Raw genomic sequence first — 23726 nt, 5'->3', positions numbered from 1 at the left:
CTCCCGGCTCCATTTGGATGATTCTAGGCTCCTTGGAATATGCATGCCACTAAGCTAAGCTTCATGCCACTCTGCTCTCCTGCTGTTTACAGGATTGTCCCCTTGATCACGCTATTTAAATGCTGGTGTTTCAGAGGAGTCCACCCTAGACTTACATCTCCTCTCATCCTACAGACTTCCTGGGGCTTCTTCATCTACGCCTAGAATTTTTAAGTCGTATCCACGTGATACGGACACCACAGGTAATAACACCCAATTCTGCATGTCCAATTCAAATGCCTTCGAAGTCCAGACAGGTGTACAAACCTTCTGCTTGCCATCACCGTAGGGCTGTTTCACAGCACAGCGGGGACTATCAAAAATGGAGCTAACATCTCCCTTTGACTGACACATTATGAATGACATTCCCAACCACAACACCCAGGCATCATGTTTTGACTCCTTCCTTAGTACTTGCTAACACCCAACCACAAAATTCCAGGGATTTTAAAATCATAACAAATAGATTAAGAAACCACCCGCTCTTCTTGTTCTCTGATACCACCCAACCCAGGGCTCTCTCATCTCTTGCCAAGATTATTACAAATAATGGTTGCTTAATTGGTCTCCATGGTTTCAGATTTGTTAGCTATTTAAACTTTGCAGCCAGTTATCTATTAACATATATAAATTTGATTGTTTTTCTTTGCTTAAAACCATCACCTAATTTCCTAAATAAAACTAAAACCCAAACCACTGCCTTCAAGTAGATGCCAACATCCAGGGACCCTATAGGGCAGGGTCAAACTGACCCATAGGGTTTCTGAGGCAAGAAATCTCTTCGGAAGCAGACTAGCCCATTTGTGTTTACCGTGTATGAGCTCGTGAGTTCAAATAGCTGAGCTTTTGGTTAGTAGCTGAGTGCTTGAATCCCTGAATCACAGAGGCTCTTTGGTTTCCTTAAATGTTGATGGTGTAATACAAACTCCTCTATGAAATGCTTTAGACCTCTGCTTTCTTCATAAATTCTTATCTTCTTCTTTTCCTCAGATATTAAACCCAAACCCAGACTCACCGTTGACACACAGCGCCCCTACGGGGCAGGGTAGAACGGCCCCTGAGGGTTTCCAAGACTGTAACTCTTATTTAAGTAGAAAGCCTCCAGTTTATCCTTTTCCTTCTGGAACTTTAAACATAAACTAAAACCCTTCTTTGATTATTTCTCATATTGCATATTTACTAATATAAAACAGTATAGAGCACATATAATTAATATAAATTAAATGATGCTTACCTATTTATTTATAGCAACTGACGCTCTTTGTTACCTCGGGCTAATCTATGACCTGTTTTCTTCTGAAACTGTTTCTTATCTTTATCACAACCAAAGTGGTCTAGCTAACTCCTGCTGTCATTTAGGTATCAACTTCTTCCAGAAGCCCTGACAACCTAGTGGGTTGCGTGTTGGGCTGCTAACCATAAAGTCAGTGGTTTGAATCTACCCACTGCTCTGTAGGAGAACGATGTGACCTTTTTACTCCTGCAAACAGTTACAATCTTATACACCCACAAGGGCAGTTCTATCCTGTTCTACAGAGATCACTATGAGTGGGAATCAATACAATGTCAGTGAGCTTGATTATTTATTCATCCATTTATTTATTTATGTTATTGAGTTGTCTTTTATTTAAGAGGCCTTCTTAGATTGTTGTCACATCAGCTCAGTTGAACCTACTCACTTTTAATTCCATTCAGCCCCTACCTACCCTTACCCTCAACAAACAGGGACAGGTGTTCAAGTTACTCATTCACACAGGAACTTACACGTGTCCTCTAATAGCATTTTTAAAAGTTTTCTTATCAATGCCCATTTACTAGTCTAAATTCTGTCTCGAGGACAAAAAGCTAACCAGAGCACCCACCTTCTTTCCACAACTCCAGGACCTAGTAGAGTGCTGCCTTCGCTGGGTCACACTGCGGCTACTACTAAAATACAGGAACTGGAGACGGATTTTCTCACAGCTTGCTCTTGTTGTTCGGTGCCACGGAGCCAAGTCTGAGGACAAAACGAGAAACTGCCTGGCCCTGTGACATCTTCATGACTGGTCTTATGTTTGTGCCCATTATGCAGTCAAGGTCTCAACTGACTTTACCGAGGGTCCTCCTCTGCTTCACTGCCACTCCACTTGACCAAGCACGATGTCTTTCTCCAGGGACTGGTCTCTCCAAAGCACGCGAGATGAAGTCTCGCCGTCCTTGCCTTTAAGGAGCATTCTGAATGTACTTCTGAGACAGATTTGTTTGTTCTTTTTGGCATTCCAAGATACTTTCAATGTCCCTTGCCAGCACCATAATTCAAATGCAGGCCTTCTTCTTTTTCAGTCCATGTTCAACTTTCACTTGCGTGTGATGCACCTGAAAAGATCATAGCTTGGGTCCTCAAAGTAGCACCCTTGCTTTTCAACATTTTAAAGAGTTCCTTGGGCAGCAGATTTGCCCAATGTAATGAGCTGTTTGATCTCTTGACCTCTGTTCCCATAAGCATTGAGTGTGGATCCAAGCAAGATGAAATCCTTGATTTCAATCTTCACTCTGTTTATCTGGCTGCAATGCGTTAGGTTGCTAAGCACAGGAGAAAGATGAGACTTTCTAGTCCCTTAAAAAAGTCATAGCCTTGGAATTCCAGAGACAGTTTCATCCTGTCCTATAGGGTCACTATGGGTCAATGGCAGTGAGTTTTTCCTCAAAGGAAAGCTGTGGCGCTGGGGGAAGGATTTCTTTTGTGGGCTCTGGAGCAAAGTCTCTGTCTCTTTGAGCTTTTGTCCCTAGGTTATCTCTGAGTGCTGTAGAGTCTCTCTTCCTCCATTTGTTTCCTGGCTAGTTTATTTTATTCTCTTGTATGTCTCTACACTAACCTGATTGTTAACATAACAAAGAATGTCCATTCCTCAGTGGGACTTTAATCACAGACACAGAGATTAGGATTTACAGCACAAATTTTGGGGAGGCACAATTCAATCTAAACAAGTACCTTACATGAAATTTGTACTCAAAATACTGGCTCTGTGAGTAAGTGAAGCACTTCTTATTTACAGGAGATTGAGGAGGGTTTAAAAAGAAATAAAGCACCCCCTTACCCTTAAGGAGGACACCATTAAATGCAGAATAGCTGTTATACATAATTATAAGATGATAATGAGTAAATAAAATTGACTCCAATTTGGATACAGGGGGATTTGCTAACATTGTAAATTGGAATTAAATATTTAGCTCTCTCTTCTGGGATAATCTAATCCACACTAAACACTTCTGGAAGACAGTTTTATGATTTTATATTACAGATGAGACAATAGGCGCAGCAAAGTGAATTGAGTTGCCCAAGGTTACCCAGTGAATCAGAGGCAGAGCCAGGATTGAAAAACTCAAAATTGTCAACCTCCAATCCATAGTGCTGTTACTGTAATTATTATTATTTGCAGATGACTTTGTCTTTTCCCCAACTTACAACCATATTTTTAACAATCTTCTCTAAATGATTACTTCTCTAAATGTTTATATTTGAATACAACCCAGGTACTTTTTCATGAATTCCTCTCTAGTCTTTGTATTTAAAGGTTTCTTGTAATGCTCTTCGGCACCAGGCACTCTGCTTGTTACTTAATTCATCACAAGCTCCTGTACTCTGAGAAGTGTCTGCTTCACCTTTGTTCTGAATAGAATGCTAGGATCAGACACAAATTGCTGCTACACAGGGCCACATGTAGCTCCACTGCTGTTGAACATCATATTGGACACTCTCCATCTATAAATGTCCAGAGCTTGTTGGCTGGCATAGTCAATTGCACTGGATGGACATTTTGGTAGAAAATGCTGTCAGTACTTAATAGGCATTTAGAAGCAACATAGGCTATTACAAACATTTAATGGGGCTAGGGATTTCAACATCTGAATTGTGAAAAAAATGAACTAAGAAAGGTCTGAGGTTCAGTTAAACAGGCCAGAGAGATACTTAATAAATTTACATGTGGTGTCCTGGGGCCAATGACAAACACAAAACATAAACAATATGCCTCAAAAAAGTCTTTATTATTTTCTTGATTTACCAATTTAATGGCCAGAGTTTTACTTTGAGCATATGTATTGCATTTATTAATTATTGGAAGAGACCGAAACAACCAAGGCTCTTTATTTGTATACCTTCCTATGCTTTTAGGTGTTATAAGATTTAATCTCCACAAAATTGTGGCTAACAAGTCCCAGTTTTATTAGTTATATAAAACTATATGCTGTCGCTAATTTCCCCCCTTTAATGGACACATTATCAAATTCACCAATCATAGAACATCCCTCTTACTCTGTGAGGTTTCCTGGATTCTCAGTTCATCTGCGACCTCATTGCCAGAAGCAAATGTTACCACTATGGCCCATAAGCTGGCTCATTACATTACTTACCAGTCCTGTCTTGCAGCTCCAAGCCTACAAAGTCCTCTCAATGTCCAGAGTGTTTACTGTTCTTAATCCCCAAAGGGCATTAAGTGAATTGGTGCTGTCATGTAAGTATAACTGATTATGCTTCCCCTAACAAAGATAGACACTAGAGTTACCCATTGGTAAGACAGCTGCTCAATGTAAAAGGAAGAGAGAACTTCTGTCAGATGCCAGCTTAGCATCAAGTGCTTATACCATGTGCGTTGTTTGTACTAGTATACAGTTTTTAGCTCGATGTCTTAATATCCATTGCAATGGCCAAACCAAGCTCACAGACAATACTCATGATTGAAGGGGTTATTAAGGAAGTTGACCGGTTGTAAAAAAAAAAAAAGTGGGAAATGCTCAGGATATATATATCTTGTTTATCAAGACATGCTACAGAGTTCTTTCAGGTCTCCTAAGAAATGTCCAAAGGTGCATACTACTATGCTGTAAACCTCAATCCAAAGGCACTCAGCTCTACTTCTATGGGTGAGCATAGAAGCCAGCATAGCCCAGCTTCCCCAATGAGGTACCCAGAGGCAGCCCACTCCGCAAGCCAGCCCCTGCCCCAAAGCACTCAGCTGGGCTTGCTCCCTGGAGGGGGAGTCGAACTCTGCAGCTTATTCTGGGTCCTGGTCCTGCGGTTGCTGCTCCTCGGATGAATCCAGGAGGTTCACTGAGCAGAGATCTTGGGTCCAGAGGACACCCTCCACTTCTGTCTTTTCCTGGTCATGAGAGTCCCTCCTCTGGCTTCTCAGAGGGCTCCATTTATGCCCCGCAGGATGGCATTCCAGGGACTCTAATTCACAATTACTCACAGGTGAATCCTCTTGGCATCTCCCCCCACCTTTTCACCAAGCCCACACAGGAAACAGTCATTTGGTGGGAATTTGAGATTTGGGCTAGAAAAGGCACAGTGTATCATTCACTGCCCTGACACCATGGGAATGTCAATCAGAATTCTAGTGGAATCTGTCAAACACAATTCCCCAGTTCACGAAATGTGCATAAACCCACGGCGAACTGAGAAGGGACTCAGGCAAGTCTTACACTCCATGCTTTCGCTCATGTTCTTGGTCGACCACTGGGAGGCAACACCCATGGTATTCAGCGGTCCCCACCTTCCTCAGGCCGCCACCGTTTCATACAGTTCCTCAGGTTGCAGGGACCCCCCCAACCATAAAATTATTTTTGTTGGTACTTCATCACTGCCATTTTGCTACTGTGATGAATCGGGGACCCCTGTGAAAGGGCTGTTCGAACCCCCAAAGGAGTCACGACCCACAGGTTGAAAACCGCTGTATTACAATAATGTTGCTTTTCATTTAAACATGCAAATTCCACGAATTACCCTCATCTATCACTCCAGTTGTGAGGGGGAAATGATTTTTAGGGGATGTTGCTCTCATTTCCCAACAGTGGAGTTCCTCTTCAGCTACATACCAAGGCTCCTTTCAAAAGTACTCTAGAGGCTGGCGAGGCTTCCTGCTTCAGGGGGAGTGGAAGTGCTCTCAAAGACAGAAAATCCCAACGTGAGCTTTTAGGTTCAGCAACTTTAAGTCCCACTCCACTTGTCTTTGTGGTTTGAGCAGGACAGTAATAAAATACAAGATAACAAAGTGGAAACACAAATGTGTTCATCCTGAAGATACTTGTGCTAATCAAGAATGTACTTTACCTGCAGGGACTCCATTTCTTCATCTTTTCTGTGGTTCTCATCCAGCAGATCTACAAGAAAGTTAAATAGCTAAGTCAAGACCATGTAAAACATGGTTGCCTCTTCTTATCCAACACAAATCAATCAGCAGCTTGGAGCCGCCGTTGCCTGGGAAAGAACAGTTGACGTGGACGTGAAAGCGCCTCCTCCCCAGGGGTCAATTTGGACGCACAGCACGCGACCGCCAGGCAGGGTTTCTGAGATTACGGCTCTTCACGGAAGCAGATGGCTTCACCTCCTTCCACGACATGCACAGCTCGATGCTTGCACAAATGTACTGTACCCAACAGCATCTTGGGGCTTCCAATAGTGGTCGCAGGGCTCCCTGGAGTGTCAGAAGCTATGCAAAATAAATGACTGCTGATTCGCAAATGATGAGATGTGTGGCAGAGCTCTAGACCTTAACAATCCAAGGTAGCTCAGGTGCCTGGGAGGGTCCAGTTTTCCTTTGAGACCAGGAACCTGACGACAAATCCCAAATCAAGCCAATGTGTTAGAAATCCCATGCAGTTTTTATGTATCTTATAATTAACAAAAAATGTTTCCTTTACAAATTCTGAAAGAAAAAAATTAAGAGACAAATTACTTGCTGTTAAAATTAAGTTCTCCAAGACTAGCTCAAGCCTGAAAGACAATTTTTATAACTAAATCAAAACACCCTGGAATAAGAGGTGCTATTAATGGAAGGAGAACAGGACCTTAAATATATAGTCATACTAATTACACTTTCACATTGAAATTGTGGGAGTCATCTGACCCAGAATTTGGCACCATCTCAGAGGACTTAGTGGCTGGAAGGGAAGGTAGTCAGCTGCAAAGAGTTCTGTATTAATGCATATGCATACTGCCGAGGTGTCTCAGTGTCCTGCATGAATTCATAAACTAACTATAAAGCAAAATAGATTTGGCAAGCAGAATTTTCTGCCTACAGCTATACCACCCTGCACTGTAAGTTTATTGGATCCCACAAACCTCAAAGAGGCCTGGGCTGAGTCAGAACTTGGGTGAAAATGGGCAAGAACACCCAGAGCAGCACAGGTAATGTTAGTACTTACTTTACTTTGTGATGAATACAGCTTACTAAAGTGTTGTTCTGCTACAGAAAAAAAATGTACATTATAGGAATTCAATATATATCCCAGAAACGCAAATGCAAATGCTTTTTAGGAAGTGCTCCACTGGATACAGCAGGAAGCAGTAACCCAGTGAGTGGTCATGCCATGTTGGCGTAGGTCATAACTGGCAGGCAACATACAGAAACTTTGCTATTGTGTTGTTAGGTGCCATGGGGTCGGTTCTGTCTCATAGCGTCCCTACAAGGAAACACTACCCCATCTTGCACCATCTTCACAATTGTTCCTATGTTTGAGGCCATTGTTGTCAGCACTCTGCAAATTCCTCTTGTTGCGGGCCTTCCTGCTTTTCCACTGCCCCTCTATTTCACCAAGCACAATATCCTTCTTCAGGGACTAGTCTCTCCTGACATGTCCAAAGTACCCGAGAAGGAGTCTCAGCATCCTTTTCTCTTCTTCCAGGATGTGTTTGTTCTTTTGGCTGTCCATGGTATTTTCAACATTCATTATCAGCACCTTCATTCAAATGCATCAACTCTTTTTTGTATTAGACATAAACTTTAGTTATCTTTTTTAAACGTTACTTCTTATATTGTCCAATGCGTTTCTATTATGGAAAGGGTATACAATATCATCCAAGAGAGTAAAATGCACACCAACTTTGATGGAGAGTAAATGATTAGCATCGGGGCAACAAGTTCTTGATGAAAGGGAAAATTCCTTCAGTCTTCCAATTATAGATTTTAATTACTATAAGGAAACATTTGCCACTGGTCTCATGTTGTTGCTTGTCTCTAAATTAAATATCATTGTTTTTGCTTACATTACTTTTGTGCTTATGCGTGTGTCTATATAGTCTCAGATGCTGGAGAAACTGAGAAAACACAGAGGCAACTATTCAAAGAACTGATTTTGAAATAACAAGCTGGAGTGGAAACTCTGGGTTTTTTATGATTAATTGCCTCCTCTGGTCCAAAGAACATGTCCCACTAAAGCCCCAGCTGCTGCTTCTTTTTTATCATTTTATTAGGGGCTCTTACACATTTTATAACAATCCATCATTCAGTGGTATTAAGCACACGTGTACATATATTGCCTTCCTCCAATCCTGATGCCACATTTTTCATATAATCCAGCACTCTGATGATATGCTCAGCATACAGATTGAATAGGTATGGTGAAAGGATACAACCCTGATGCACACCTTTCCTGATTTTAAACCATGCAGTATTTCCTTGTTCTGGTTTCACAACTGCTTCTTGATCCATGTACAAGGTTCTCATAAGTACAATGAAATGTTCTGGAATTCCCATTCCTGTCAAGGTTATCCATAACTTGTTATGATCCACCCATTAAATGCTTTGGCACGGTCAATAAATCACAAATAATCATTTTCTGGTATTCTCTACTTTCAGCTAAGAGCCATCTGACATCAGCAATGATATCCTTTTTCCAAGTTCTCTTCTAAATCCAGCCTAAACCTCTGGTAGCTCCCTGTCAATGTACTGCTGCAACTGTTGTTGGATGATCTTCAGCAAAAATTTACTTGATTGTTACATCACTGCTATTGTTCTATAACTTTAGCATTCTGTGAGGTATAAATATGAATCCTTTCCAGTCAGTCGGCCAAGCAGCTGTCTTCAAATCTCCTGGCAAATGAGTGTTTCCAGTGCTTCATCAGTTTGTTGAACCACTAAAACTGGTGTGACATCAATTTCTGGAGCCTGGTTTTTGGTTAATGCTTTTAGTGCAGCTTGAACTTCTTCTTTCAGCACCATTGGTTCTTGCTCATATGCTGCCTCTTGAAATGGTTGGATGCTGACTGGTTCTTTTTGGTATAGTGACGCTGTGTATTCTTTCCATCTTTTTAAAAAATAGTTCTTGTATCATTCAATATTTTGCCCACAGGATCTTCCAATATTGCAATTCGAGCCTTGACTTTTTTTCAGTTCTTTCGGTTTCAGATATGCTGGATGTGTCCTCCCCTTTGGGCATTCTAACTCTAGGTCGCTGCATATTTTATTTTGTCTTCTTGAGCTGCTCTTTGGAATTTTCTGTTCAGCACTCCGACTTCATCATTTCCCTAGGTGCCTTAGCTACTCTACAATCAAAGGTCACATTTCACAATCTCTTCTGACATACACTTTGATCTTGGCTATAGGAATATATGGGACACTTTCACTGATAATCCCCAAAAGACTAGTCTAAACACAGATAGCTTCCCAAAGCAAAATCAAGAGTACTGTTAACAGGAGGAAGGCTGGGTACCAGAGGATTTCTTTCCTGTCTTTTTAATGACCTTTAGCTTTCTTCACGAATGCTGTTCTTGATATCATCCAGAGCTATCAGCTGTTCCATCATTTGTGTTCAAGCAGCAAATCTGTTCTTGAGATGTTCTTGAAATTCAGGTGGGATATACTCAAGGCCATCTTTTGGCTCTCATGGGCTTGTTTTAATTTTCTGTAGCTTCATTCTGAACCACATATGTGCAATTGGTGGTCTGTTCCACAGTCAACCTCTAACCTTGTTTTAGCTGCTGATATTGAGCATTTCCATCATATCTTCCCATATCTGTAGTCAATTTGATTTTTGTGTACTCCATCTGGAGAGTCCACGTGTTTAGTTGCCATTTGTGTTGCTTGGGGGGAAAAAAGTGCTTTGAAGAAGTTGTTAGAAACTTTAGAAGACCTGGAACAGGCTACACTTCTCTGAAAGTGGCCCTTGAAGCCTGCGTGTTTAAGAAGGATAGAGGAATAGAAAGACAAGTTCCTAACAGTTTACTAGAACCAAGGCTAAGAGGTAGCTCTGAAACGGTACCTGCGTTCTAAAGATGAGTTTACTTTGGCTCCTCAATCCTCCCATAGTCATCATTACATCAATGACATCAACGTGATGCAATGCCTCCGATTTTAAAGAGGGTTTGGGTTGCTATAGCAGGGCCTTACAAGGGATGGGAACCAACTTTAGGCATGATAACTAGTCTAAATAGTCTCAGTCATTCCTTTTTCTGTGTCCTTACTCCCTTTCAACATGCCTTTGCAGTCTCTTTCCCTAGTTTTCCACTTCCTCCATAAGAGCTAGACTTCTTCCTTGGTTTTACAAGTGAAATACAAGAGCTGCCATGTTGTTTCAGTACTGAGTTGAGACTTCCAAAGGTCTTGCACACTTCAACTTACCCCCTAGGAACCACTATGTGCACAAGCACAGGCTAGCCTCTTGAATGACAAAAGACATATGGTCCAGGGCACAGGCTGTCCCCATTAACCTGTATTGTTACAGGTGGTAACCATCCAATCCCTAGACATAGGGCTGGCCAGCTGTCTGAAAGATGACTACAGGTGATGGAAAGCCCAACAAAACTACCCAACTCTAGTGCACACAGTACCTGACAGAATTGTGAAGGAAGTAATGAAATTTTGAGCTAGGTCGGTACCCAGTACTTGGTAATTGATACCATATTTAGAAATACAAGGACTTAGACATTATTAGAAGAAGAGAGAGGTAATTAACAGACATTGGAAAAGAGGGTCTAGATTCTGATGAGTTAAAGCAGGTCTGAGTAGCATGAACTGAAGGCGTTGTGTTCTGTGCTCTAAGCCTGGTGTCAGTCCATGCAAATAGGGACTCCACAAAGAGACTAATTCATGAACCAGCATAGATCTCTTGCCTACTACTTGGCTAGAGGAATGTAAGGGACACATTCACTGATATTCTCAAAAAGATTATACTAAAAGCAGACCGTTTCCAAATTCAAAAGCAAGGTTAAGAGGAGGAGAGGGGCTGGATACCAGAAAGCTAAACCAGCCGGTGTCTGCCACAACTGGTTTCGGTAAACTGTGTTTCAACCCAGCTTTCCTTTACTTTTGGGAATTCACTATTGTGTCTTTATGTGTCCTTAAAATGGCAGTAATGGTCCATCTGCTCCTCTGCTTCGGGGTATCAGGAGGTTTTAGTAACCGAGGTCTCTTATAGTAATCAATTTCATTGTGTAATGGTGCAGTGATGTGGAGTCCTAGGTAGTGGCGTCCATCACCCATAAATGAAAAGCAGCATCAGTGTCAATATTACCAAAAACACTCTATAAAATGCAATGCAATTCCAATCGCAAACCCAGTATAATTCTTCAAGGAAATGGAGAAAGGGACAGAGGATAAACAAAACACAATCAAACCACAGAAACAAAGTAGGAGGCCCATCACTCCCAGATTACAGAACCTACCATATAGCCATGCTAATCAGAACAGCTTGGTATTGGTACAATGTAAACCAATGCAACAGAACAGACAGGCCAGAAACACAACCAAGCCCCTAAAGATACCTGATGGTTGATAAAAAGTTAAAACATATTAAATGGGAAAGAAATTGCCTTTCACTGTAATTTAAGGCATAGATACACTACCAAACATAATGAAAAATACACCACAGAAGGCAGAGCTGCTTCAGCAGTCACATAGTTCATACAGAGAGTTCCGTCCATGTGCTGAGCACATCATCACAGAGGCTGGATTACATGAGTGTGGCATCAGGATTGGAGGAAGGCTTATTAACCACCTCCGACATGCAGAGGACCCACCTTGCTTGCTAAGAGCGAGGAGGGCTTGAAGCACTTGCTGATGAAGATCAAGGATTGTACCCTTCGGTATGGATTACAACTCAATGTAAGGAAGACCAACATCTTCACAACTGGACCAATAGGTAACATCATGATAAATGGAGAAAAAGTTGAAGCTGTCAAGGATTTTGTGTTGCTTGGATCCTCAATCGATGCTCATAGAAGCAGCAACCAAGAGATCAATAGACTTATTGTATTAGGTAAATCCTCTAGACAAGACCTCTTTGAAGTGTTGGAGAGCAAGGATGTTACTTGGAGGACTAAGGTGTGCCTGGCCCAAGCCATGGTATTCCCCATTGCCATCATATACATGTGAGAGTTGGACATTGAATAAAGAGGACTGAAGAAGAATCAATTAATTTGAATTGCGGTGCCAGAGAAGAATATTGAAAATACCATGGACCGTGTAAAGGACAAATCAATCTATCTTGGAAGATGTGAGGCAAGGATGGCAAGAATTCATCTTAAATACTTTGGACATACTGTCAGGATAGACCAGTCCCGAGAACGACATCATGCTTGATAAAGAGGAGGGGCAGAGAAAATGAGGAAGGCCCTCAAGGAGATGGACGGACACAGTGGCTGCATCAATGGGCCCGGGCATAAGAACAGGTGTGAGGATGGGACAAGACCGGGTGGTGTTTTATTCTGTGGTGCATAGGGTCACGATGGGTTGGAGCTGACATGATTGCATCTAACACCAACAACACAAAAGACAAAACAGAGGACTGGGATCTTCTAAAAATACAACATTTATGTTCATCCAAAGAGTAAAGAGCAGTCCACAATCTGGGGTGGGGGATGAATATGTCAACCATCTCACTGTGGCCAAAACTGGAGGGCATTAGTCCAGCAAAGTTAGTCAGTTTCATAGAGATAAATATTTTAGGACACCAGTATTATAAAGGTAAGGAGGGTAGGAAAAGACAAAAAAGAACTACATCGATGGGGTATTTAATGGGAGATTGTCAGAGTTTTAATGAGATGGGCCATGCAAATACACACAGGCTCTTCTTTGTATGCATTATATTCCATACACAAGAAAGAAAGCAAATAAACACATACATTTTATTAGAGAGAGAGAGAGATCACAGCTTTAAAGACCCTCCAGATTCCTTACCCCTCAGACCTAAACACTGGTCTGAGTGGCTAGACGGAGGAAAAGTACCATATATACTCGAATATAAAGCGACTTAATATCAGCCAAGGCACCTAATTTTACCACAAGAACTGCATTACAAATGTGCTGGAGAACTCAGCTTTTATAGCAGTATATATGGTCAAAGTGAAACTGGTATAAAAAATCTTTTATGACACAGAAGCTAGTGTCCAAAAAAAGAAACCAAAAGAAAACCAATACCACACCTCTAGAGACCTACTGGTATTTAAACAACAACAACAACAACCAAAAAAACCCCGCAGTAAAATGTATTGCATTATGTGCATTGGATCTCTTATTTACAGAAATTCAACTCACTCATCTAATAAAATATAGGTACAAAAATTTCAGTTTGTCCAGAGTTTCATCGTAGAATTCTTTAAATTTACAAACTTTGTGTTACTTAAAGGTAATGAGACAGCCTGCTCTCACCACCAAGTTGACAACCAATGACAATATTGGAGTTGGGACGGCTAAATAAACACAACTATAAAGAACTCCTACAATTGACATTTGAAATATTGATCTCCTCTTCTGCTCTCCACCATCAAACCATTGGCTCAGCCTATACCTACAAGATAAGTAGACCAGCTACTTCCTGTTATTTGTGTTTTTTGGGCTGGGTCTGTTCTTTCTTTTTCAGAATGTTCTAGTCCTCCTTTCCACGTGAACTCTGTGATACTTTCAGTTAAATAATTAACTCCATTAGCACAAAAATGGGACAAGACCTAGGCTGGCAGATCAGGTAAATAGTATCAGCCGGAACCCTTCTTTTTCAGAGACTAATATGGACACTAGGAGAGAATCAATCTCCTTCTGAGGCTACAAGCCTCTATTAATCTGGTGCTTTGAAGAAGACTATGCTTCCAATAAATACGTGACATATATATTTCTGCATTTTCTATATGCCCAGAGAAGTACACTTTGTGCTTAAATAAACATATGACTGATTGACATATGATAAGGACTGTACTTAACTGTTCCAATGTAAGTACAAATTCAATTCAAGACAGATGTAAGAAAGGAACTCATTAGTAATCCAGTTGGTCTGTATAGGATTCTGTTTAAGAAAGAAGCTGAAATAGGACATAGAAAGAGTTGGTTGAGGACTGGATCCACTCTTGTTTGAAGCCCACATAACTCTCAATTCCAATACCCTCTCTCTCATGGTCTATTATTGTCTTTATTGCTTAAATGAATAAAATTTCTGTCATTTTGACATTTTCCAAGACATAGATGCAGTGACCCTTCCTATATCTGTTCAGAAAGTTGGAGAACATAGAATTCAAAAGAATATTTTACATGGAATAAGCACACCAGCCTGTGTGATATTAGTGTCTACAAGATCAGGTATAAGGCATCAGAAGACCCCAAACAAACAAATATATCAATGCAAATGATAGGGGTCGGAGTGGAGACCCAAAGCCCATCTGTAGACAATTGGACATACCTCAGAAAGAGACAGCCAGGGTGCAGCATAGCACGGATGGAACACAAAACATTCCTCTAGTGCAGTGGTTCTCAGCCTTCCTACTGCCACGACCCTTTAATCCAGTTCATCATGTTGTGGTGATCCCCAACCATAACATTATTTTCGTTGTTACTTCATAACTATAATTTTGCTACTGTTATGAATCATAATGTAAATATCTGATATGCAGGATCGTTTCATTGTTACAAATGGAACCTAATTAAACATAATTGAAGCAGCGATTAATCACAAAACAATATGTAATTATATGTTGTGAAATATTTATGTGTGTTTGCCAATGGTCTTAGGGGACCCCTGTGAATGGGTCGTTCCACACCCAAAGGGGCCCAAAGGGGTCACGACCCACAGGTTGGGAACCACTGCTCTGGTTCTTAATGCTTACCCCCACCCCCGTACCCCACTATCATGACCCCAGTTCTACCTTACAAATCCAGCTAGACTGGAGCATATACACTGGTACAGATAAGAGCTCTCGACACATGGAGTCCAAGACAGATAACCCCCTCAGGAGCAGTAATGAGAGCGGTGATACCATGAGGGTAGGGGAAGGTGGAGGGAAAAGGGGGAGAAACCGACTATAATGATGGACGTATTACTGCCCCTAAGGGGATGAACAACAGTAATGTGGGTGAAGGGAAATAGCAGGTGGTGTAAGATATGAAAATAATAATAATTTATAACTTATCAGGGGTCCATGACGGTGGGAGGGTAGGTGGGTGGGGGAGGGAGGGAAAAAAGAGGAGCTGAAAGCATGGGCTCAAACAGAAAGAAAATATTTTGAAAATAAGGATGGCAACATATGTACAAATGTACTTGATACAATTGATGTATGAATTTTTAGAAGACCTGTAAAAGCCCCCCTCAAACTGATTTATTTTTTAAAAAGAATATTTAAATTACACTACTTCCTTCAACAATAACTAAATGAATCCATGAGGCTTGAAAAAGAATGTTTTGTATGTGATTATCTAGTTAGTCTCAGAGCCACAGCTATGGCTTTACACTCCTATCTTCCTATCCTATCTACATATCATGCTCTCCGTTAGTACTTACCTGTACTATGAATAAATATTTTTTAAATGCACGTATGACTCTATTCCGAACTTATTTGGAGTGTTCTCCAAAACCAGAGCTATGATGTCTTAGATTCACATCTTCCAAAATTGCCTTTCATCGATGTTCCAGGCAATTGCCCATTTGTTAGGTGCACCGTTCCAAGCACATGCATTTGGAATGATGAGCAGCGTTCATAATTCAAGCTGATGAAATATGGCGGCCGGGCATCGCTAAAAAGCAACCAACCACTGACTGCAAGCAGACAACACAAGAGCATGTAGGGAAGACTCTTGGAAAGCTGAAGTGATACAGGCTGTGACAACAGAGCGTGACCAGCGGTCCTTGTTGGACTGAGCAATCTTGTCCTTTGTTCTCACCAGCTTCCAACCAAAGCATCCGCACAGAACAAGGGGAAGTGCCGCTGCGCTCCCTTGCTCTTGTTCTCCTTTATTAGCCTCGGGTCTGCTGTCAACACAAAGAGCCATTCAACCACCACACAAATTTCTCTGGCTAAATGTGCTTCCATCAACATTATTTAATAAAAGATCTAGATACGGATATAGATAAAGATATAGATAGATTTGGGGGAGGAGGTTGGGGGTGAAAAAATAGGAGTCCTGTGTATTTTGCTTGGATTGGCTCCACGTTTTAAAATGAGGTGGTACTAACTCATCTAATTAACTGTGGCACGTAGTTATTAGAGGGGAAAATAAACCCTTGTAAAAAATTAAAGCCTTGTGGATGAGAATTGTAGAATCAAGCATGTTTTGTTTTTGTTGACTGCTTTGCAATTTCTTTGGCACATTCAAGGCAGTAAATTATGCCTTTTAGCTAAGAAATTCTTCCACCACTTTCTGGACAACTTTTTCAACCCATAGTCTGGTTGTTAAGATATATTTAATATTCTTTGACCTAGGTTCTTAGTAGACAAGGAGGCTGGTGGGTTGTTACTTGATTTTACAAGGAGAATCGTATCCAAAGGAGCATAAGGACCATCTCACTCAAAATTCAGTGCCATCGAATCAGTACCAACTCATAGCAACCCTATAGGGCCGGGTAGACCTGCCCCTGTGGGTTTCTGAGCCCTGTCTTTCTCTTGAGAAGCAGCTGTTGTTTTGAAATGCTGACTTTGTGAATCGCAATCCAACACATAACCACTATGCCACCAGGGCTCTAATAACTTGACTCTTCATATCAAGTTTGGAAATTAGTTGTTTTATTTTCATTAACTAATATTATATTTCACATCCATATTATAGCACCATCCAGCTAGTTATGAGGAACCAGTTATAGAATAGCACTGAATAGAGTAGATTGGCAGCAGAATATAGGAATGGTTGCAATTTAAGAAAAAGCATTTCATTCCTGGCATCTTTACCTCACTTAGTAATTCAGTGTTCCTGTTTACTGTTGCTCTATGTCATGGCAATTAATATACCATGTATACTCGTGTATAAGCCGAGTTCGAGGTTTTTTTTTTTTTAGCCTCAGCTGATATTTGGGTAGCTTATACTCGAGTATATACGGTATATAAACCTACCCACTGCTATCAAGTCAATTTCTATTAACAGGAGTTCTATATAAAGTTTCTGAGATTATAATCTTTGTGAGAGCTGACAGCCTCATCTTTCTCTCATGGGGAAGTTGGTGTGTTGGAACCATCAACCTTGGGGCTAGCGGTCTTATTAGCAGCCTAATGCTCAAGTAACAGTGCTGCTAGGATATGTGTATGCATGTGTCTGTGAATATACCTTAAAAAGTTAATAGAAAATTTCATTATATTTTAGTTCCATTTTTTCATGAACTTTTTGAAGCTTACACACACACACACACACACACACACACACACACACGGTTCTGAGATGTCAGTCAAGTTGGTTTTCACTCATAGTGAACCGAAGTACAACAGAACAAAAGCATTGCCCAGCCTTGTACCATACTCACAATTGTGTTTAATTCCCTCATTGCAGCACTGTGCCTGCTTGTCTGCCTATCTATCTAGTAACTATAAAAAATGTGAATTCTCAATTTAATATTTTTTAAAGTATGGATTATTACTTTTATGAGTTCCAGTTGTGATATAATGAAAATAATCAAATAAAATCATATTCTCCAACCCTTATCTGGCCATAAATAACGAGCCAAATACCCCACAGTCATAAATTAGATTCGCAAACATTTACCATATCCTGAAGACAATAGTTAATTTCTCTTCTTTGACTAGCCAGTTACCAAAATCACTGGATTAAGGCTCAAAGAAATAATCTAATCTCAAAATCTTGAGGTGTTTTCTTCCCTTGAAGGAGTAAAGTCCTGCCTTTTCAGTGAAACTGTGCACATGCTGCAAATCAACATTATAATTATATGTTAAACTGAAAAGGCAGGTGTTTTCCCCTGGGTGGTCCTCCTCTCCTAGGGTAGAGCCCTGAGGCCCTGGGCTGCAGTTGTAAGAATCCAAAACATTCCTGCTGAAAATCACTGATCTAATTCAACACCCTCATAGTTTATGAGTGAGAACTTGGTTCCAACATACCAGATGCCTCTGCCAATGACACACCTCGGCTGTGCACAAACCTGATTGCAGGGCTCCTGGACTGGACCAGGCTCCTGCGCCTTTTCTTTTATCCACCAACAAGTCCCTCCTCTGCCTCTGAAGATTTGTGTTGAAGTGACGTTATATTCCTAGCTGTACCATCAATGCCTGCACATTTTCTAACGCTTCCCCTGAACAAAAAGATCACTTTTTAAAAGCTCTTGGACAGCATCAAAGATCTGTGAAAAGACTGCCAATTACTGATCGTCCCCAGAAAACTTCCCCCCAGCCTGAAAAGAACTATCAACACCAGTGTCTTTTGATGGAAAGCAAACACCTAGCCACTTGAGCCTTCTGAGAAGGCCGCTTGTTTTCAGCAGGGTGTGTGCAGAAAGTGTCACGGAACAAGTACAAATAGGTGTGTAAACGATGGAATGACAATTCAATTGTTTCTCAGCTTCAAAGAATATTTGCCAGCAAATACATTTCCTAGTTCTCTTTCCTAAGAGTAGAAACAGGGAAAAATATAACAGTATGACTCTATGTCAGCCCCCAAACCAAACTCACTGCCATTGAGTTGATGGGGAGTCACAGTGACCAAATAGCACAGGGTAGAACTGCCCCTGGGAGACTGTTTTAGGGAGTAGACAACCCCATCTTTCTCCCAAGGAGTACCTAGCAGCTGAGCTGCTCCTGTCTCTAGTAGCCCACATACCTTTAAAACAAAAAAGTCAAAACAGGTTAGCTTTGAATTATTATGTATATAATACTTAACATCATGTCTAGTATAATAAAGCATTACATATGTACTAGCTCTCAGTATTCTGACAATTACCCTTTAATATCAAGAAAATGGGTGAAAAAAATAATCAGTTAAATTTAAAACAAGCAAGAAAGACCTTCCCTTATCTCGCCTTTATTGCCTTGTCAACTGCATTGGTGATAACAGTTCCAGTGTTTTGAGAGCTCGGTCATATCTACTGCCACCCACTGGTAAAAATCGGGATACACCACAATGGGTTAAGAGTTTTCTCAGCAGCCCTCACCACAGCAAACACACTGGTCAAAATGGAGAACAACCTTCAAAAGTGTAGCTATCCCTTGTGGTTTGTGTCAGACACTGAGACAACAGACTGGTCTGCAGCTGGGCCCAAAGGGTGCAATAAATGAAAGGTTTACAATCTACTGTCTGTCTTGGGTATGTGGTAAAACACCCAAATACAGGTACGTACTCTGATTTTAATGTGACGTTAATTCATTTCTGGTGAAACTTTCCATGTTCACAGCCTTACAGATCTAAAGCTCTGACCCACAAAACTGCTACATTTCAGAAAACAGCACAATAATCTCCCACACTCCACCTCATTCACATCTCTGGCATAGAGAAACACCAACATGTAGAAGGAGATGTCTCCCTCAGTCAGCTATTACGTTTATTTTAATTCTTGGTTGTTAGCTCTGTTGGCAACAAAGCAAAGAAGAAAATATTCATTCCAAAACAGCTCACTCTTTTTGGTTAGTCTCAGGGCTGTCTTGGTCAAATGGACCCTAAGTGGCAATTAGCAAAATGGGGAAGTAAAGTTAATAAACTACTGTGAGCACTAACTCAAGAGTAAGGGTCATATGTTCACACCCAGGCATAAAACCCAGTTTCTTCAAGCATGTATTCTCTTTACATTTCCTTCTTGGAAAGTTGACTTTTATTTGTGCTCTTTTGTCAACAGGTAGTTTATCTGGATTCTCTGCTAGCCCTAGGCTGATAAGGTCCAGTTGGACACTGGTGGTTCAATGGTAGACTTCTCTCCTATGTAAGAGACTTGGGTTCAATTTCAGGCCAATGGACCACAAGCACATCCACCACTTATTTGCCATTGGAACCTTATGTGGAGCTATGATGCCAAACAGGTTCCCATGGAGGTTTCACAAGAAGAGAAACTGCTCTAGGGGAAAAAAAAGTCAGTTACCTGAAAACATCATGGATCACAATGATTTAGTCCTCATCAGGCCAATGAAATGGTAGCTAATAAAAAAAAGTTCTGGGTGTTTGACTTGTTCTTTGACCATCTGTTTACAGAAGCAACAAAAGTTTGCACTCGCTCTTAATATACCAAAAGCACTAAAGTAGATCTGACTTTTCTAGGCCTTCCAGAACACTGGTGTACTCAAGATTGTAAAAAAAGTGTTGAAAGCTTTCAGGACATTTATTCTAGAGTAGATCCGTACTCACTGTGGCCAAAAACTTTTCAACACGAGCAACTGATAGAAAGATTGCAAGTTCAAACCCACCCAAAGGTACCTCAGAAAAAGGCCAGGCAACCTGTGTCTGAAAAGCCACAGCCATACAAGCTTGGAGCACAGTTCTACTCTGACACACACGTGGTTGCCATGAGTCTCGATCGACTTGACAATTTTTTTTTTACTTGGTCTGGATTGAAAGGGAATAATAATTTTTAGAGAATTTTCTTTCCAACATCTGGAATTCTTATGATCTAAGAGTAAAACAAACCTCAAAAATGGAATATTAATATGACCTATAGTGTGCCTGACTGTATCAGGCAGTTCAATGTCAATACCAACTCTGCCCATTGTTGCAACTACAGGGCTAATCCGTTTTGTGGGAGTCTTCCTCTTTGTGTCTCCTGCCCTACCAAGCATGATGATCTTCTCCAGCGACTTGTCCCTCCTGAAAATATGTTCAAAGTTCATGAGACAAAGTCTTACTATTCCAGCTTCCAGGCAGTATTCTGGATGCACTCCTTCTACTACAGGTTTGTTTGTTCTTCTGGAAGTCAATGGTATAATTCCATATACTTCACCAACACCATAATTCAGATCAATAAATTCTTCAGTTGTCCCTGATTTTGCAGTTTTTTTCTGCATATTTGTGTCAGTTTGGGTACTTTAGAGAAACAAATCCACAGAAACTCATGTATAAGAGAGAGTTTTATATAAAGTTTAAGTGCACATCAAGAAAACATCCCAACCCAGCGCTGTCCAAGCCCACAAGACCAACATTAACCCATATGTCCAACACCAATCCACAAAGTCCTCCTCTATCTCACAAAACACACACTATGACACTGACTGCAGGGGGAAAGCCAAATCAGTGAATGTGTAAGTATCTCAGCACTGGCAGAGGTCTCCACATGGCTGCTCCAGCACCCAGGGCTACATCGGGGTAGGTCCATGTGGCTTCTCCTCAGAAATGTCTTGCAGGAAGTGAGCCTTGCCAGCTGAAGCAGGGAACTGGCTAAGGTAGCTGCACTGTGGTCTGACCATCACAAAGCATGAGGACCGAGACCTGGAAAAGCAAGGCTCATGGAGCCATTTATTCCTCCGCCATTCAATTAACCCCACATGTGTTTATCGGCCAGGTTGGTGCACTAAACTAACGCCCTCAATATTAGACTGTTAGAAATAATGCAAGGGAGGAAGGGAAACAAATGAGGAACTGATACCAAGGGCTCAAGTAGAAAGAAAATGTTTTGAGAATGATGATGGCAACAAATGTACAAATGTGCTTGACACAATAGATATATGTATGGATTGTGATGAGAGTTATACAAGCCCCAATAAAATAATTTTTTTAAAGTAGAAAAAGAAATAACAAGACTTGAGTCAAGACCACATTTGTTTTCAAAGTGACATTTTTGTTCTTTAATATCTTAAAGAGTCTTTTTTTGCTGCAGCAGCATATTAGCCCAAAGTAATCTATCATCAGCAAGTCATTTAATTCCTTTTTGCCTTCAGTAAGAAAGGTTCTGTCACCTACATATTGCTCATTGTTAATGAACCTTGCACCATTCCTGATGTGCTCTTTACATAGCCTTGTGTATAGGATTATTTAGTATAGAGATTTAATAACTACGGTGAAAAGAAACAATCTTGTCACATACCTTTCCTGATTTAAAGGGAAAAAATTCAGAACCCCCTTGTTCTTTTCTATGATTGCATCTTGGTCTATGTATAGGTTCTATAAGAACACAAGGAAGTATTCTGATATTCTCATTCTTTGTAATGTTATCTATAGTTTGTTATGATCCCTATCCATTTGTCATTGATTTCCTTATGGACAAAAATATTTTAGGTGTTGTTGAATGTGGATCATATTTTATGTAACAATAGAAATGCACCAGGAAATTTGGAAGTTAAAATCTTTAGTTTTAAAATCTGACCAATTAAACTAAATTCAGGTATATTTTGTTACTTATCTTCCCACCCTGACCTCCAAATTTGAGATCAATTATTACAGCTCTGTTCAACTTAAAAGTGTTTGTGTTTTACAAAATCCTGTCTTTAAAAATATAATAAAAAATCTTTAAATAAAACAAGATTATCTTTTCATTCAATAGACTGTCAAAAAGTGAATGCGATTTGTATTGAATTTCAGAAACATCATTGCAATCTATCCATGTGAGAAAATCATTTGAATTATTTTTGTCTCAATTTCTGCATCCATAAAGCACTGAAACACATTACATCTTACTTCTCAAAGTAGATATAAGGAACAAAATTAAGTTCTATATAAGTCAAGTATATAGATGCACACATTCACATATTTCCTCCATATATATTTAATTAGGTACATATACGCTATAATGTAAATAGACTCATGTTTCCATGATATTTATTTGTCCTGAGTTCCACATAAGTCTTAAAATAACCCAAGAACATAGCACATAAATTGAAACCGTAATTTTAAACCTTGTTTAAATTTAAGCATGTTCTTCAGCCTCAAATTTTTATGGTAGTCATGGCTGGCCCCACTATGAGACATGACGTCCCTCACTGACCCATAGCCCTACATGGGACAACACCAGAGACACGGTGTGGGAATTGCACCTAATCTGATCCTGCCACACTGAGGCAAAAAAACACTAAGGGAGTGCAACAGAACAGCAAGAGAATGGAGCAGCGAAGTCCTCAGGGAATGCTGAAGGTGGACTTTGGGGCCAGGGCATGGTGCCCCAACAAACTGGACTGGAAAACACTCCTAAAGGCCAACAGATAATCCTTGAACTAACTACAAGCTTTTCTTTCTTGTGTTTTGTTTTTGTTTTTTGTTATTGGTTTGTTGTTGTTGTTTTGATGCATATTGTTGCTTGGTTTTGCTCTGTCTTGTATTTGTGCATGTTATTACCTCCATAGGTCTGTCTAAATAAGATAGGCTGGATGAACAATCTGGAGGAGAAAGCAACGGGACCAATAGTTCCGGGGATACATGGGAGAGGGGAAAGTGGGGGGAAAGATAGTGGTGTTAACAAACAAACCCAGGGACAAGGGAACAGCAAGTGATCCAAATCGGTGGTGAGGAGGGTGTGGGAGGCCTAGTAGGACATGATCAAGGGTAATGTAACCAAGAGGAATTGCTGAAACCCTGGTGGGGACTGAACATGCTAGTGGGACAGGAGGAAAGTCAATGGAAATAGAGGAAAGAGCTGGGAGGCAAAGGGCATTGATAGAGGTCTAGATAAAGACATGTACATATGCAAATATATTTATATAAGAGGATGGGGAAATAGATCTATGTGCATATATTTACAGGTGTAGTATTAAGGTAGCAGAAGGACATTGGGCCTCCACTCAAGTACTCCCTCAATGCAAGAATACTTTCTTCTATTAAATTGGCATT

The 23726-nt window shown here is 40.6% G+C and overlaps 1 protein-coding gene across 1 annotated transcript in view; it reads right to left on the bottom strand.

The window, feature by feature from the left end:
- Positions 1 to 23726, bottom strand: part of CEP128 (centrosomal protein 128) — a 446899-nt gene that overhangs the window by 88512 nt on the left and 334661 nt on the right. Inside the window, exon 18 of the mRNA XM_030884984.2 lies at positions 6131 to 6180. Coding sequence (XP_030740844.1) covers positions 6131 to 6180 — 50 coding nt within the window. The remainder of the gene's footprint in view (positions 1 to 6130; positions 6181 to 23726) is intronic.

This window comes from Echinops telfairi, unplaced genomic scaffold (assembly GCF_000313985.2).
Source record: "Echinops telfairi isolate 266 unplaced genomic scaffold, ASM31398v2 ScPeMD7_18;HRSCAF=68, whole genome shotgun sequence".
NCBI lineage: Eukaryota > Metazoa > Chordata > Mammalia > Afrosoricida > Tenrecidae > Echinops > Echinops telfairi.
This window is presented reverse-complemented; position numbering and strand designations above follow the sequence as displayed.